Source organism: Diuraphis noxia, unplaced genomic scaffold (genome assembly GCF_037042655.1).
Source record: "Diuraphis noxia isolate RWA-SAM2 unplaced genomic scaffold, SU_Dnox_SAM2 contig0002, whole genome shotgun sequence".
In the NCBI taxonomy this organism is placed as follows: Eukaryota; Metazoa; Arthropoda; class Insecta; order Hemiptera; family Aphididae; genus Diuraphis; species Diuraphis noxia.
Genome location: NW_028301712.1, coordinates 15,239,641 through 15,255,604, shown reverse-complemented (window position 1 = coordinate 15,255,604; position 15,964 = coordinate 15,239,641). Strand labels below are relative to the sequence as shown.

Below are 15,964 nucleotides of genomic sequence, written 5' to 3'. Positions count from 1 at the left end.
TAACAATATTAGTATTCCATTTGTAGTATTGTATTTTAGTATTTTTATGTTACATTTTATTTGTTTGTGGGTAATCGTTTTTAAACATAGTTCACGACATAGCACACTGGTAAATACAGATTAATACTAGATAGCTACGTACATAAATAATTAGTTAAATTTAATACTAACAAACCAATGATTTAAAAATCAAAATTTTTGTATCCTCAAATAAAATATCGTTGTGTTTGTTTAAGTTTAAACTTTAGTTTTACTTTACCTGATGAAGGCGGTAGGTAGACTGTAGAATAATATTCCATATCATACTATCCTCTTTGAATCTACTGAATGAACTCAAATACATACAAAAAACATTTTTTAATGAAAATCCTAAAGTTTGTTTCAAGTATGACAATTGTTTACTAAAGTAGTTTTAAAGTAGTTTTAATTTATATTTTTGATCATTATCTTTTACATAATATATAGTGTATAATATCAATGATAAATCAACTTATAATAATGATTCATTTTTTTTTTTTTTTTGTTAAATTATTTATGATTATTTAGTTTAATTTTTAGAATTATTATACATTTTGCATTTTAAAATAATTAAAGCTTGTCAACATTTGAAACCGAATTGATCACTATTCACTATATAGTAGGCATATATTTTATAATATAAATATTATATTTTTGGTATTTTAAAATGCGCATTTAATAAATTAATTTTTTTTTTTAATTTAAATTTATTTTAAAACATTTACTTTTTTAAATATTATAAATCATTTGTTTTATAATACAATAATTATACTGAAGCCGCCAGAAATAGTGTAACGTAAAGCAGTGTACTGTCTGATCCCATAGGTATCATGTTTAAAATAATATTATTAATAATAATATTCGTTTCAATATACTGTATTTATATAAAACAGAAAGAGTATAGTATCTACAATGTCTCAATGTATGATTTTCTGACCATTTTGAAAAAAAAATTACTTCGTAACAAAATTTAAGACAAACAAATAATCTTGACGTCTGAAGCAAACTTGATATATCTATCATAAACCATAATAATGTATCATGTTTGGTGTAAGGTTCAAATAATATTGACAATTGTTGTTGTTATTTACCAATTTGTGTATATATTTTGTTAATAAACGTCTAAATGAATGTTGCAAAAATATTTTTCTATGTGTAAATCACTCGCAGTGGTCATACTATTTTTCACACTAACTTCTATTATAGTATTTGGTTGATTACACCTGGATGAAAAAAAATATATTGACCAGTAGATATAACAGCTATATACTCGTGATTGATTAGCATAATTGTATTAAAACACAAATGCGGCTGAATTGGCAAATTATGACGAATCGATTTGATCTAGCTAACTTAATATTATAATTTCGTAACACCAATACAGCTATAGCAATTACGATATTTTTTTCCATTTCTGAGTATGTCGAACTAACTAAATGTATATACATATCGATTCTTTTTAATGTTTCTTGGAATATAACCCCAAGGACTTACTGCCTGTCGAATCGATTGCTTGGCCCATAAATAATTTATTGCACCCCTCAAAATAAACCTCAAGAAATTATTTTATCAAGGATTATTTTTTTCCTATTTTCTAATTCCGCATTTTTCTCGGGCTATTGGGTTAAAGAATTTTACGAGCAATTTTATTTATAACACATCCCTATTGTATTTTATTAGCTACTTGATGTGTAGGACCAGAGACGACGAAAACAAATTTTTCCATTATTTTAGTTTTCGGGAGCAGTATAATATTGACTATAAATAAATATTGGTGTTCCATTTCTAGACACCTGTCGGCGGTGGTAGATTGTAATCATTTATAAATTTCCGGGTAATCAATTAACCCTACAAGAATTATAATATAGTACATAGATCCGTCAAAGTTTCGTGGGATGCCATACCGTCGCTATTCATCTATACCTATTAATTACAACATGATAAGAGTCAAGTATATGTACCACATACCAATTATTGGCCATACACAGCATTGAAAATTTCTATAATATTCATGAGATCTGCCCAATGACCGTTATTACCACGACTGTGATGGGGCTCTATAATAATAGGTACACGTACAGATTTGATCATAACTCAATCATTTTGGAGGGCTATACCAAAAACCCTTCAACGCCCGGTCGCTACCATGATTGTTCAACAAACGATTACGATGAGTTAAGCCCATTAAGGTGTTACCCAAATAAATTATATCACCGGTAATACTGCCTGTATACCGTCTATACACCTCATTATATTGAATAATATTGTTTGATTGTTTTGTTATTTAATTTGGTTAATAGGTAGGGCACGTATTTGACTAATCCCAATTGGAACGATTTTCATACGAATAACGCAATTTTATTGAACCATCATTTGACTAATGCAATTTTTATTTAATGTGGTGTAGATATTGCTATTAATTTCATTCAATATTTTGCATAATCCATAATAGTTATATATAAATGTAGATATAAAAAAATATCAACTACTATACTAATATAATAACTCAAATAATCATTATTTTTAAAATTTCGTAGGTAGTTTGTGTTTTTCAACTACCTATTTTTATCCGTAGTAATATATTATTGTTGCTTGCGTATAAAATGATTATAGGTAAATTTACTTTTTCTGAATTAATTCATTGATTTTCGACTGAATATTAAATATTACTTAATGAAATAAAATATGTATAGGTAATAGATTTATATATATATATAATGTATATAAATAATGAACTTAACTTTCATGACAATATGATCTCCAATTACTAATTGGATGTATATTATTACATAGTTTAATGTTAAAAATTATTAATGTTAATTAAATATTTTTTAAAAGAAAATACGAGATAGAATAATATTATGTTATAGGCTATAAGTTATAGCCAAAAATAAAAAATAAAGGTATATTATAGAGTAATTTAATTGGAACTTTAGTTAAAATATATTATATTTTGTTTACCTTAAAAAATATAAGTCTAAATATTTAAGTTTGACTGAATTTAATTAATATGTTGGGGTGTAATCGAGGGGATGAAATTGATTAGGTATAGATATCACATATTATTCAAGTAATCATTATCCTATCTTGGAAAAACATAAACAAAACATATATTATGCGTGTACAATTTTTTTTTGTTTTTTTTTTTTTTATCTCATAGCCTATTTTATTCTGATTTTTTAAAGATTTTAACAAGATATATAAAAAAATTATCTTAAAACCATATTTCTTGTTAGTCATCTTTTAGGCTCTGGTTTCGTCACGTCTCTCACTCACCGTTTCCCCTCCATTATAGTATCCAGTCCAAACTTATAGTCACGTATCAAACATTAGGTGAGTATATCACAACAAAATCTCAAACTCATTCATTTGTGACCACTGTAGTAACACAGTGATCCATAAACATACGTATACGCCAAATATATGATAATTTTATAGTATAGTAGTACGTTGTTATTAAACGGAATTGTTCGTAATGTGTCGTTCTTTTATTTTTTGTTTTTAGCGCTAACCTTTAGCACACAGTCCGGATCAGCTGATTGGGGCCATCATGATTGTCAACATTCACATCGGTCCGGTTGTACTTCTTTTAATTAACGCTGTCCATAATGGTAAGTTTATTTATAGTTGTTATTTCTTGTACAGTTGTTAAGTTTGGCTATTTTAATTTGGCTTGACAACTTAAAGAGAGTATTTTATAAGCGTAATTTGGTATTGTACTCAGGTATTTAAGATATTTGTGAAACTATTTAAGTTATTCGAATTAACGGTTAGGTACTACTAAAAATAACAAAACTATTATTTTTACTCAAGATACAAACCAGTGTACTTATATTATATTAGGTAAACTGAAAAAAAATCTTCCTATTTTTAAATAACATTATATTTTATATTATTATATTATTTTCAATAAATTTAACATGTAATTATGTTTATAAATATTTATACGATAAAAGACTAAATTTAAATCTACTATTATATATGAATATGCATTTTTTGTAAGTATCAATCAAACTGAAGAAAAATATCTAGATAACTATGTAGAGAATAATAATTTTTGTTTTTATGTTCTTTATTAAATATGTGAGAATAATTTTTATTTTTTAATCTTAGAAAGGTAACTATTTAATTAAGTTTTTGTTAATTATTTTCAATAAAATAAGTAACATGTATTACCTATGGCTTATGTACTTATACAAACCTATACAAAATGCCTGTTGTAGAAAAGACTGAATTTCAATCAAATATTAATTTGGAGATTTTTTTCCGTGAAACTTTTACCAGGGACTTTTTTCTTAATATCATTACATTATTATATAAGAAATAAGATATGTTTTCGAATTTTTAAAATTTTTGTAAGTTTTGTATAAAAGGTGTTCTTGGTTAGTTTAAATTTTTCATTAATAAACTGTTGACATTTCTGGAGATTAAAAAAAAAAGGCGTGTAAGTCGTGGATGTCGCTCTGCTGTACAATAGGTTACAAGTGGGTTACTGACTTACTGTAATGGATGGAATTAAATTTGAATCCAATGATATTATATCATTGTAAACGAAAAACGATTCTGAGCGAAGACGGTTTATCTGTCTAGGATATATTATAGATTATTAAAATTTTTCAAATCTTAGATTTAAAAAGAAAATTTTTTTATGAATTTCTAGTTTAAAATAATTCGGGAATTTTCGTGATTTTCGTGATTTTTACATAATATGTTGTCAAAATTCAAACTTTGAACGCTAAGTAATTTTATAAATAATTAACTATATTATCGTTTAACTATTAAAATATCAACGCATGTATTTATACTATTGTGAGTGGCAGTTGAAAATATTTCATTTAAAATACACATAGCAAATTCAATTTGAATTTCAAACACAATTTGTTAGCCTTCAAACATCGCCGACTTGTGAGTGCTCTTGTTTATGTCATTATTTTTGTTTTTATGACACCATTAAGGAATTTAATATTATGTTTTTACATAAAATTGTTTTACTATAGTATTTTCAATTCTGAGGAAACACTACTTTTATTTTACTAATTATTACTGTAATGTATGTAACAATTGCTTTGCTAATCATTATATTTCATCATCACATGCCTATTTTAATACAAGTTATTTGAAATGACACTGACGATACTGCAGGCGACATAATATTTTGCTCTCGAGAAATACGACTGAATGATTGAAGACGTATAATTATTCTTAATTTCAATAAAACTTCGATTGAAAACTATATTATGAACGTTAACGTATAATATTAAACCGAAAAATTGGAAATTAAATTATGTATATATATATTAATATATTAAGGAAATCAATATTTCTTCGTAGAAAGAGTCACGTAGTTTAATTAAGCGTCACTAGTCGTATTAATTGGGACGCATTAAAGGCATATTTTATCATATAATTAAACAGACATATAATCAATAGTAAGTTAATGTATTTTACGTTTTTCCCTTTTGTCGAAGATAAGACGTGCGACACTCTATATGCGCTGTCCACTGTGTAGTTATTCTTATTTAATATTTTGTATCCAATACTCGTCCGATCTGACATTTTTACCTGATCGTTGTCTGCACTTGTCGACTTGTCGTCATCACCTTTCAGTTCCGAATCAATAACGAATCGGAAGTCGGAGTCCGATGGAACAATAGTCGTCAAAACGGCGATTCGCTTAACGCGTTGCGGCAGTGTCGCGCATGTAGGTGGTAAAATGCTTTTTAATTTTAATGTTTAACGGGCGTTAAGCGAGATAGGGTTTAAATTTATGGAGTTTTAACGCGGTCAATGGTGCCCTCTTTCGCGGGCTCTGGGAGTGGGTCCAAAAACGGCGAACAATTAATACTTGCCATTCCTTTTAAAAGGGCGGGCGCCGCCACTAGATTTTTGCTTTTTTCCTTTGAATTCGGCGTAAAATGTCTGTGCGGGATTCAGCGCGCCTCACCACTGTCCCGCGGGGGTATCGCGCTGGAGCCAGATTAATGTGAACTTAATGTCTTGTATAGTAATTAGATGGGACGCACTAATGGCAAATCAAACGTCCGCTGTGTATAGTGTGTATCTATATACATATATATTGTATAATTCACTGTCTGACGATAGTGGTTCGCACGTCACTGTACAGCGCCTAGCATAATTTTTTTCTTTCTAAACATACGTTTTTCAACTTTCCTTGTCATTCACCGTACGTCGTTTTTAATGTGCAGCCTCTGCAGTGACTGTTAATGTAGTTCACGATTATCGCTGCGATTTACATTTTTTTTTCGCTCCAACGCCGTCTATAGACCGAAAATGAACTCCTAATGGGCACGTGTTTCTGTCACAAATTAGCGCAAACATTAATAACATCCTAAAATGTTAATTTGCATAAGCCCATTGTTTCGTATTTTATTCTATAGATGCAGATACTTAAACGAAAATTGAATAATATCGTTTTTAACTACTCGCATAAAATTGTGAACTGTTATATCTGCATATTTTCATTGTACACTCGAATAATTGTACCTACATAATTTAATAAAATCGTATTTATTAATATTGAAAATAAATGTAATATTAGCAAACATTGGAAATTATAGTTCTGTATATTTATGGTGTAGGTATATTAATCACATATATGCACGGATTGTATTTAAATTAAAAAATAAATATCTTATTATTAATGAAGTTCTACTTATATTAAAGAACGAGTTAACTAATAAATTATGAATGAAATATTTTAATATGATCTATCGTATAACGAATGTTATTTCATGATTTGCCATTGATCGTAGATAATAATAATAAATTATTAGTTACTTATTGTACGTCTTCTTCAGAAATATTAAGTTTTAGCTTATAAATGTACAGTCTGCGTTGAATGTGATGTATGTCATTTAAGTTTTTTAGGATTTACACGAATTAAATAATATTTGCAAGTACCTACTATTACTACTATAATTTTTTCATTGTTAAATGTAATTAATGTTTTCAATTTACCAATATTATCTACATTTCTCTTTTATTGCTTCGAATACAATATTTAATCACTTATTTAGGTTTATCTATATTTTAGTTATTTTTTTTAAGTGTTTTATTGTATGTTTATATTATTTTCAAATACAGTATTATCTATATAACATTTCTTAATAATATTATTAGGTAAGTTAATTCTATGACACACAATATTATATAATATTTTATGAAAATATAGGTTTGATTCGATGATGTTTAACAAAATATACTATATAGTTAGATTTAATTATTTAGAACGTTAATTCGTTGCATTTGGTTAATCAACTTTGCTATTTACTTTGTACAACTTGCTCTGTATAAAACATAATATCTTTAGTTAAAAATATTAATTTCTAAAAAAATATGTACATTGTTCTCGACTTCTTATGCGGCATATTTATTATTTAATAACAGGAAGAGTAGGTAATAGTCAAAGAATAACTACGGAGGATAAAAACATCGTTGTATTGTTAAGCAATTGAAATGTATTGTCATAAAAAAACATTGCGTTTTTCCAGTTGTATTTTTAAACACATTTTAGAGCAATTATAAAGATAATTTTAAAATGTTACCTAAAGTTTCTTATTTATAATTAGTCAGTTAGCAAAATTAAATACATACGATACAATGGTTATTAAAATAGATTAAATTACATTACAATTTAAATTGGCATTAAATAATTAAATAAAAATAATTATCTAAAAGTTAATATGCATTAGTTTTCATAATCCTTTTTTTATTTCCATATTACAAGTATAAATATTTATATTTGGAATAAAACATTATACAGGTTGGTAATTATTATAAAAATATAAAAATCTTTACCTAAAAAGTTGTTTGTTTTTTATCGCTTTAAATTCGCTAAATTTAAACCTAGTGCACATAATTATAAACGTTTAAATAGGTACCTACAATATTTTAAATATTGAAAGTTTATTATTATTTATATATATTTTAGTATAGTTAGGGATTTTTGTGATGTAAATATTCATTTTTTTCATTAATACGAGAATATATTTGTACATAATATCGTACACGGGGAAAAATATGAATAGCCGTATTACTCAGAAAAACATTACACATATCACAAAATAATAGCGTGTTCGCTTCACACAGAATTTAAAATGTATGCATTTTGCTATTTACACGTGTCTAGTAGCAGTGCCTTTTCATTCGGTCAATTTACGTCAAAATATGTGTTCTTTTCGTGAGCTAACGCTGACGGGTTACTTACACAAATTTTTTTTTTCATTTTTTTTTTTATAATATTCTTTTACTATTTTTCCAATGACACTAAAATATGTATTAGTCTGTGTGCTTCTGAAGGCCACGCATTTTATTACTGTGCCACAGTATCGTTCCGGCTGTTGAAGACCGTAACCGCTAAATGGAACAACGTCCTCATGATTTGTTGACACGGTTACGGGCAATGAGTTATGCCTATATATTATATATATATTAACCATTTTAGAGATAAGTGAGAATCAAAGAATAAATCATTCTGATGGCCAACACATCGACTTGTGGTTGTAGGTATGCTTACCTAAATTTAACAGGTATAGCGTATAGGTGGACATTTTCACTATTACCGCCGATGGTGGTTTTGTTTTGTTTTTATTTATTTATTTTTTATAAGTATGAGGTTACGATATTACTATATATTGTTAGTTCTGTACACCTTCTAGCCATTGCCTATCAGGAGCTAAATAGTGACAACTGACGTTTAGATAAACTTAATTAATTTGCATTATTGCTTATGTTTGAATCTACATCAATTGAACATTATATGATTGAGTGGTATTGCAGTCAACCTAAATGAATATTATAATATAGACAAATTAAATACCACACCAATTGATAAAGTGTCCATGAATAGTATTAATCATGTATAGTATATACATTTATTGTTTATGAATAATAATGTAGAACATTACCTATACCTACAATTGATTTTTTTCCGTTAAGAATATGTATGTTTTTATTATCATATGCGTGAAATTTGTCAGCTTATTCTCCACTTTATCCCTTTTCTCTTTCAATCAGTGATTCTTATTTGAAAATGTCTTTCAGACTTCAGATCTATTAGGTATTTCGATAAAATATTCAATTTTGCTTATTTTTGGGAATAATGGGTTATTTTTATTGTTAACATAACTGAGTTTTATCGTCACAAATTGAATTTTAAATTATAATTTAAAAAGGGTAAATAAAATAAAATTTATTATATCTGTAAACTTCAAATATATAACACGATATCTATTTTTTTTATAAATAAATTATTTATTTCGAATTAATAGTTTCATTATAATTTTTAATTTTTAATTAATTTAACAAAAAGAAATATTATGTTGGTACATTCATATAGACATATACCTATTATCTTAATCTAAAATTACATTTGAAATAAAAAAAAAACAAGTTTATTTTATTTTTATAAGGTTTATATTTTCCCGATAAGAATTATTATTAATCAATAGGGCTGGGATTTTAATGCCCTAAAAAAACCCAAAAAATGACCTTAAAAAAATTAACTAGAGTAATAAAACGGTGTTTACGACGACAAAACTCGTACTGAACGTCGAACGATGTCATCGGCCGTCGATTTTACCGACTTAAGATTATTTAAGAGGAAATACGGATAGTGTTTACTCAAACCTTGTCCAATAATATAATACGAATTACGAGTACCTACTTATAAATTATAATCTCTCATATTTATATAAAAACCACGATGGTGTAAAAATCTTAAAATTAAATTTCAAATTCATACTTGGTTTCCAATAACTCTAAAATGACCTAAAAACTAAAAAATCCCAAAAAATGCAAAATAAACTTTCTTATTCTCATTCATAAGTACATAAAACAAATTTGTGACCAGACGAGCATCGCACAGTAAGCTTTGGAAAACAATGCAAAGTGCATCGAAATCCCAACCCTATTAATCAATAATTAAATAATAAATTTTAACATTAAAGTTAGCTCTAAAGTAAAGTAGTAATAAATTCAAGTTAATTTATATGCAATATGTATTATTTTACTCGATATATATTCGGTTATTAATTTTGGTTTGATTACTTAGAATTAGGACTGTTATAAATGTTATAATGTTATAAAATAAATATTTAGTTTGGTAATAAGTTACTTCAATACTACATAATTGTGGCAATGTGGTTTTTACTTTTTAACTATTAAAACATTATATATTTGAGATAAAAATTAAAGAGTAAAGTTTGTTAAAATTCAAAATCTATTTTAGTTATATATATATAGGCAGGTACATAAAATTATATAAAATATTAAAATTTAACATGCCTATACCTAAGATTAGAATACAACAATAGCGTAATATGCTAAAATTATATTAAGACTATTTTAGCTATTTATAATGAATTCTCCTCCACACTACATTAATAAATATTTTCTTTATACTTGAAGGTAATAATGGATAAAATTAATATTTTTAATAATTTGAATGTTATAATAATATATAACATCACGTAACATATACTTCATTATTTAAAAAAAAAATATTAATCGAGAAATTAAAAAGTTAATATATCATTAATCATATCTATATCTAGTAAACAAAAAATTAAATCATACACAATTACAACACAACTTTTTGGTGAAGATAAACTATTTTTTGCTTACTCCAAATAATTCATTATTTGTATACAATGTTTTCTTAAAAATCTCTCTGCTATTTTTATGTACATTGTATGAGATTTATATTAATTAAAAACATTACATACTCGTCAAGAACGCATTGTTGTATTTTCAATAACACGGTGCTAATCCTATGTCTTTAAAACTCAATACAGACTTTAGGCTGGATTATCACAAAGAAAGACTTAAAAACAAATGTTTGACTTAATTAATTCTACTCCATATCTCCATTATAAGTAAAAAACAATAAAAGGGTGTTCAGATAGATATAAATTATATACATACACAACATTTTCATTTCAAGTTTGTTCTATTGTGTTGTATGTTAACTACAAAAATAAATAAACTTTGATTGATTAAATAATTTAATAAATGCATTCGCTGGGAATTATTTATCTATTCAACAAATTCAAAAAATAAATTATAGTATTAAGTATGCATTTTCTTATGATATAAATGTACACTATGATAATATGCAAATCAAAATTAACATTGACTAAGATTATAAGAAGTAATAAGTATCATAACTATAATAACAATATACGAGTATTATATGACGTATATTGAATATATTATTATATAACTATATTTCAATTTTATCCATTTTACTTATTCAAGTATGAAGTTGGAGTGTGTTTCAGTCATGAAGTGTTATTCACTTAATAAGGAGTATTCGGTTTTTATAATAACATAAAAATTATCTTGTACTCAGTATAATAATTTCACCAACCCAACACTTTTTTGAACAATGACTTCTGAAGTATACCTCCAGTGGATTACAAGTGTAAGGGATATTTTTTCCTTTAATAGTAAAGAATAATTTTTGAAAGAACCATGTTTCAACTTTCAAGTACTGTTTCGTGTGTTTTTTAAGATTCAAGTAGTTTTTTTGATAAAATAATTCTATCTTATATAGTTGCAAATAAAGGTCATCGTAATTAAAAATGAAACAAAGTTTAGAGTTACCTAGTAAAAAGTGCTTTACTACTGTGCAAATTAGGGATTTAATTTTTAATTTAAATATTTAAAATACTTCTTTATACTTTGTACATTCTTGGTAGATATAATAATATTTTAGTTTTTGAAATTATAACTATTTCAGTAAGATTTGAGAGAAATGTAGGTTACTACAATATTAGGCCTACAATGTTAGGTTGACACATTTAGAGTATTAAGTCTCATTGTTACATTTAATTAATTGCGTATCCATCGTTGGTTATAAGGTATAGTATTTCAAAGAGTGTAAAAATATACTCATGGTTTTCGTATTTCACTAGTTTATTTGTGCACATCGACACCTGCGAATGACGCTGTACTTTTCGAATAACTACCTACTCGCTTCGTTTGTACGATGTTTTATTGTACAATGTTATTTATTGATATAAAAGATACAACAGTGTGACCAGAACATGAAGATTTACGAGTGGATGCGACCCAGGTGCCTTATGGATGGTACTATTCACGGTGTCTGTCAGTAGTATTTTATAGAGTAAACACTTGTGTTTTGTTTTAAATTTTTAGATAAAATGTTTATACTTAGTTTATACATTTTTCCACGCTTATGGTTTACGCAAATAGATGGTAAAGTTTTACACAATTCACCATGTTTTTAGGAGTATAAATCTAGAACTATCTAATTTATTGTTCTTATTTTTTTTCTGCAGCAAATGTTTGTAACACACTATATTTTTATTCTTTTAAAATGAAAACAGATTTGTTTGAAAGCAATACATTTCATTAATCTTTCATAAAATTGTTTTATTTTAAAATTTAAGTTTTACTATATTTTTATTATCTGATAACGTGCATGAAAAATGTTGTTTTCGAAACCAAAAATAGTTCAATGGTTGTTAATCTTTATGTTACTTTTATTGTAAGCTTCATCAGTATGTCTTAACTTTAAATTGTATGAGTCTATAAAGTGATAGATAGATTTTAACCGTACTGGTTGAACGATTTTGTATTCTATGGACTTGATCATTGTCTAGTTGTAATGGTCTTTAAGATACATCTTTTAGATAACAAATATGTGAATATTATATTCAAACAACCCATACATGGTTAGACAATATATAGCAATAATTCCTCTATTGTTTTTCATTTACCCAATCAATACTATGCGAATTAGGGTGAATGATGTTTTATATGTAGACATATGTCTCGAAGGACGTCATGTGCTGTATGTTGTAATATTCTGACGTGTGTGGTGCTTTTGAACTTTGACCTAATTGCACATAGTATTGATAAAATCATGCGTCCCTAATGATGTCTACAATGTGATAATATTGGTAGATTAATAATTGAAGGTCGTTTTCAATTGAATTTATTGTTGTCTTAAATATTGAAATTAAAGTTATACTTTTTATTATTTTTAGTGCAACTGTTGGATATTGCCGAATTGCCGGTTATGCAAGAGCCCACTGCAAAACCTATACACTCTAAAGAAGGTGACTCAGCTCTTATGACATGTGTAGTAAGAAATTTAGGGGACCACACTGTATTGTGGAAAACTGAAAATAAAGATAGACAAGGTTTGAAAGTATTGACTGCAGCTGAATCTAGAATAACCGCTGACAGAAGGTTCGAGGTTTTACACGATAAAGGTAAGATTATATTATTATATGTTAAATAAATTTTGAGTTTGTACTTAAGTATTTTTTTCAAACTATAGAGAAAAGTTGTACACATTTGTATTTTTTTAAAGTTTGTTTGAACCCTTATGAGTCAATATTATGTACAATTCACTTTACCCCTAAACGTTCTTAAAAATGTATTTATAAACCCTTCTGTAACTGTTGACAAAACAAATTTGCTCAAAACTACGTAAACTGAACGGTAAATGGCGTAATACAATACCTATATACCTGGCAGTTTGCAAACATATTTTATATATATAGAATTGTATCGATTAAAACACATACTTGAAAGGGTCGTGATGGTAATTGCACACTCTCAAGAGATCGATAAATTCGCTTATTTATTCAAAAAACTTTTGTGGGTTTTGGAAAAAAAAATTAAATATGTACATATATCCTTGAAGGAGTATAGTTAAAAAACACCTTAACTGAATCGATTAGACTCTTTTTCCAAAGAGTTATTTAATCATGTTTTGATAGGGAATTTCTATTCTGAAACGGTAGTAGTAGGATAAAATAAAACGAAATAAGAGAAATAAAGTTCTCCCACAGAAAAATACTCGTGAAAACTTTTTTTATAACCCTAAAAACTTTACACTGTCCGTGAAGATTTTTGATCGCATCAAGACTTAAGTTTGCCACCAACAAATAAACCTTTAATATAATAAGTATGCCAGTTGGCAGTTTGGTGAAGTTTTGGTAAATTACTTTCACAATTCATGTTTGGAATCTTAAATAATTATCGAATTACCCTCTGGAAACCAAGAAGAACATACTAATGCATATGAATTGTATATATATAATTGGTTCTACTTTAGGATGTAAATTATCTCCTCGGTGAAAAACTTTTGATAAACGTCAGGTCTCAGGTCGCATTGTAACATTGTTAAATATTTTCGATGAATGTTACCCACTAATTGCAGTAATTAGTGACACTAGTATAATAATTAAATTATGCTATATATTGACGAAAATTCTTCTAATTTATGTTGATAAATATGTAAAACTATTTTCCAAATACAATTTAATTCGTTTTGTTTTCAACGGTAAAAATAAATAAAATTAGAGACTTATTATCTAAAAATGTAATAGAAAAATGTATTATATACGTTTTACAATGAAAGCTTTATGTAAAACCTATTTATACTCTTGTATGTGGTTGAATTGATTTCGCTCGAATTTCCTTTAGTTGATTGTTTAATAAAACAATTGAACCTTGTGTTTGAATTTGTAAACGAATTTATTATTTGTTGTTTATATGGCATCAAAAATATTCAATTGTTTGTCTTTGAATACAACAAGTATGATAACTTAAACCCGATAAATACTAACTGACTAAACAATTATTCGAAGAATTTTGAAACCAATATAAAATAAGATTGTTACAATGTAAATCACATTAATGTTTTCACCATCATCATATTGTAATATTCATAATAATTGACTGTAATATGTTCATATAATTTTTAGTTATGTGACTGTGAAATGGTGCGTGACCTTTTGAAATACTAATAATATTAAATTTAAAGTTATAACAGAAATAAAATTTAAAATGTATGAAAATAATTAAAACGTTTACGGAAATAACCAAAAAGGTGACTCATTAAATAACTTATTAAAGTTTGTACCATGATATTAATTTATACAGTTATTGAGCATTTTATTGTACAGATTTTTAAATTTTTAAATTTAATTTAAAATTTGAAAAAAATGTGTTTGCATAACTTACTTATAGTATTTTTGCTGTTTAATTAAACTAAAACTTTTAAATTAATATATACCTAATATATAAAACAATATATGTTTTCAGTTTAATGTAACAAGTTTACACTACAAGATGAACATAATTTTAATATAGGTACATTTTAACTTGAAAATTTATAAAAACATTTAAGTTTAAATATACATTATTCTTGTAGGAAACTTTTATAATATTTGAAAAGGCGAGAAAACGAGAATTTAGAAATTATAAAATAAATACACTTTAAATTAGACATTAAATTAAATCAATAATTCAAGTAAATACTAGTAGACCATATTATTATTAGGTACCGTAAGTTTTTGCACTACAATAAAACAACACGTGTTTGATTAATTTTTAGAAATATATGTTGTTTGTTTTAATATTTTTTTGATTCAAAATTTTAAATAAAAATAAAGTAACGTTTTTATCACTATAAATACTGACTTGACGTTGAGGATTAGCATTGTTCGGCCCTAACGGCTAACGCAATATAAACTCAATAAAGTTTCATTACGTATCTCGTGGTGTTTAAAATGTCTTTGTTGTTAATGGTGCAGTAAATTCAAAATTTACACTGCAGGAAATTCACAGTCCCGTCAATTTCTGTATAAGAACTTTTGGTAATTTGTTAAACGTGGTATACACATTTAGGAAAATCCCTAGATTATGAATAATTAATATTCTCGCCTTTCCGTAGCAGATAAGGGTCCTGGAGAAAACTCTCGTTGGTGTGAACGTAGGATAGTTGGGAAAAGGGTGGGCGAGATACATTGATGGATGAGAGGGGATAATACAGTTAAAAATATACAAAACTACCAAAATAATCATTAGGAATTATGTCCATATCGGTTATGTTTGATAGATCTTTAGAAAAACTAATGTAAATTTATCATTAACGAATAAGTAA

General features: G+C 26.5%; 1 protein-coding gene across 2 annotated transcripts in view; it reads left to right on the top strand.

Annotated features, from left to right (window-relative positions):
- The window catches only part of LOC107163952 (Ig-like and fibronectin type-III domain-containing protein 1), a 92,758-nt gene that overhangs the window by 43,157 nt on the left and 33,637 nt on the right, over positions 1–15,964 (top strand). For both annotated transcript variants that reach the window (XM_089219452.1, XM_089219454.1), the window contains exons 3-4: positions 3,524–3,629; positions 13,053–13,280. In XM_089219452.1, the coding sequence (XP_089075578.1) occupies positions 3,569–3,629; positions 13,053–13,280 (289 nt within the window). In that variant the 5' untranslated portion in view covers positions 3,524–3,568. The remainder of the gene's footprint in view (positions 1–3,523; positions 3,630–13,052; positions 13,281–15,964) is intronic.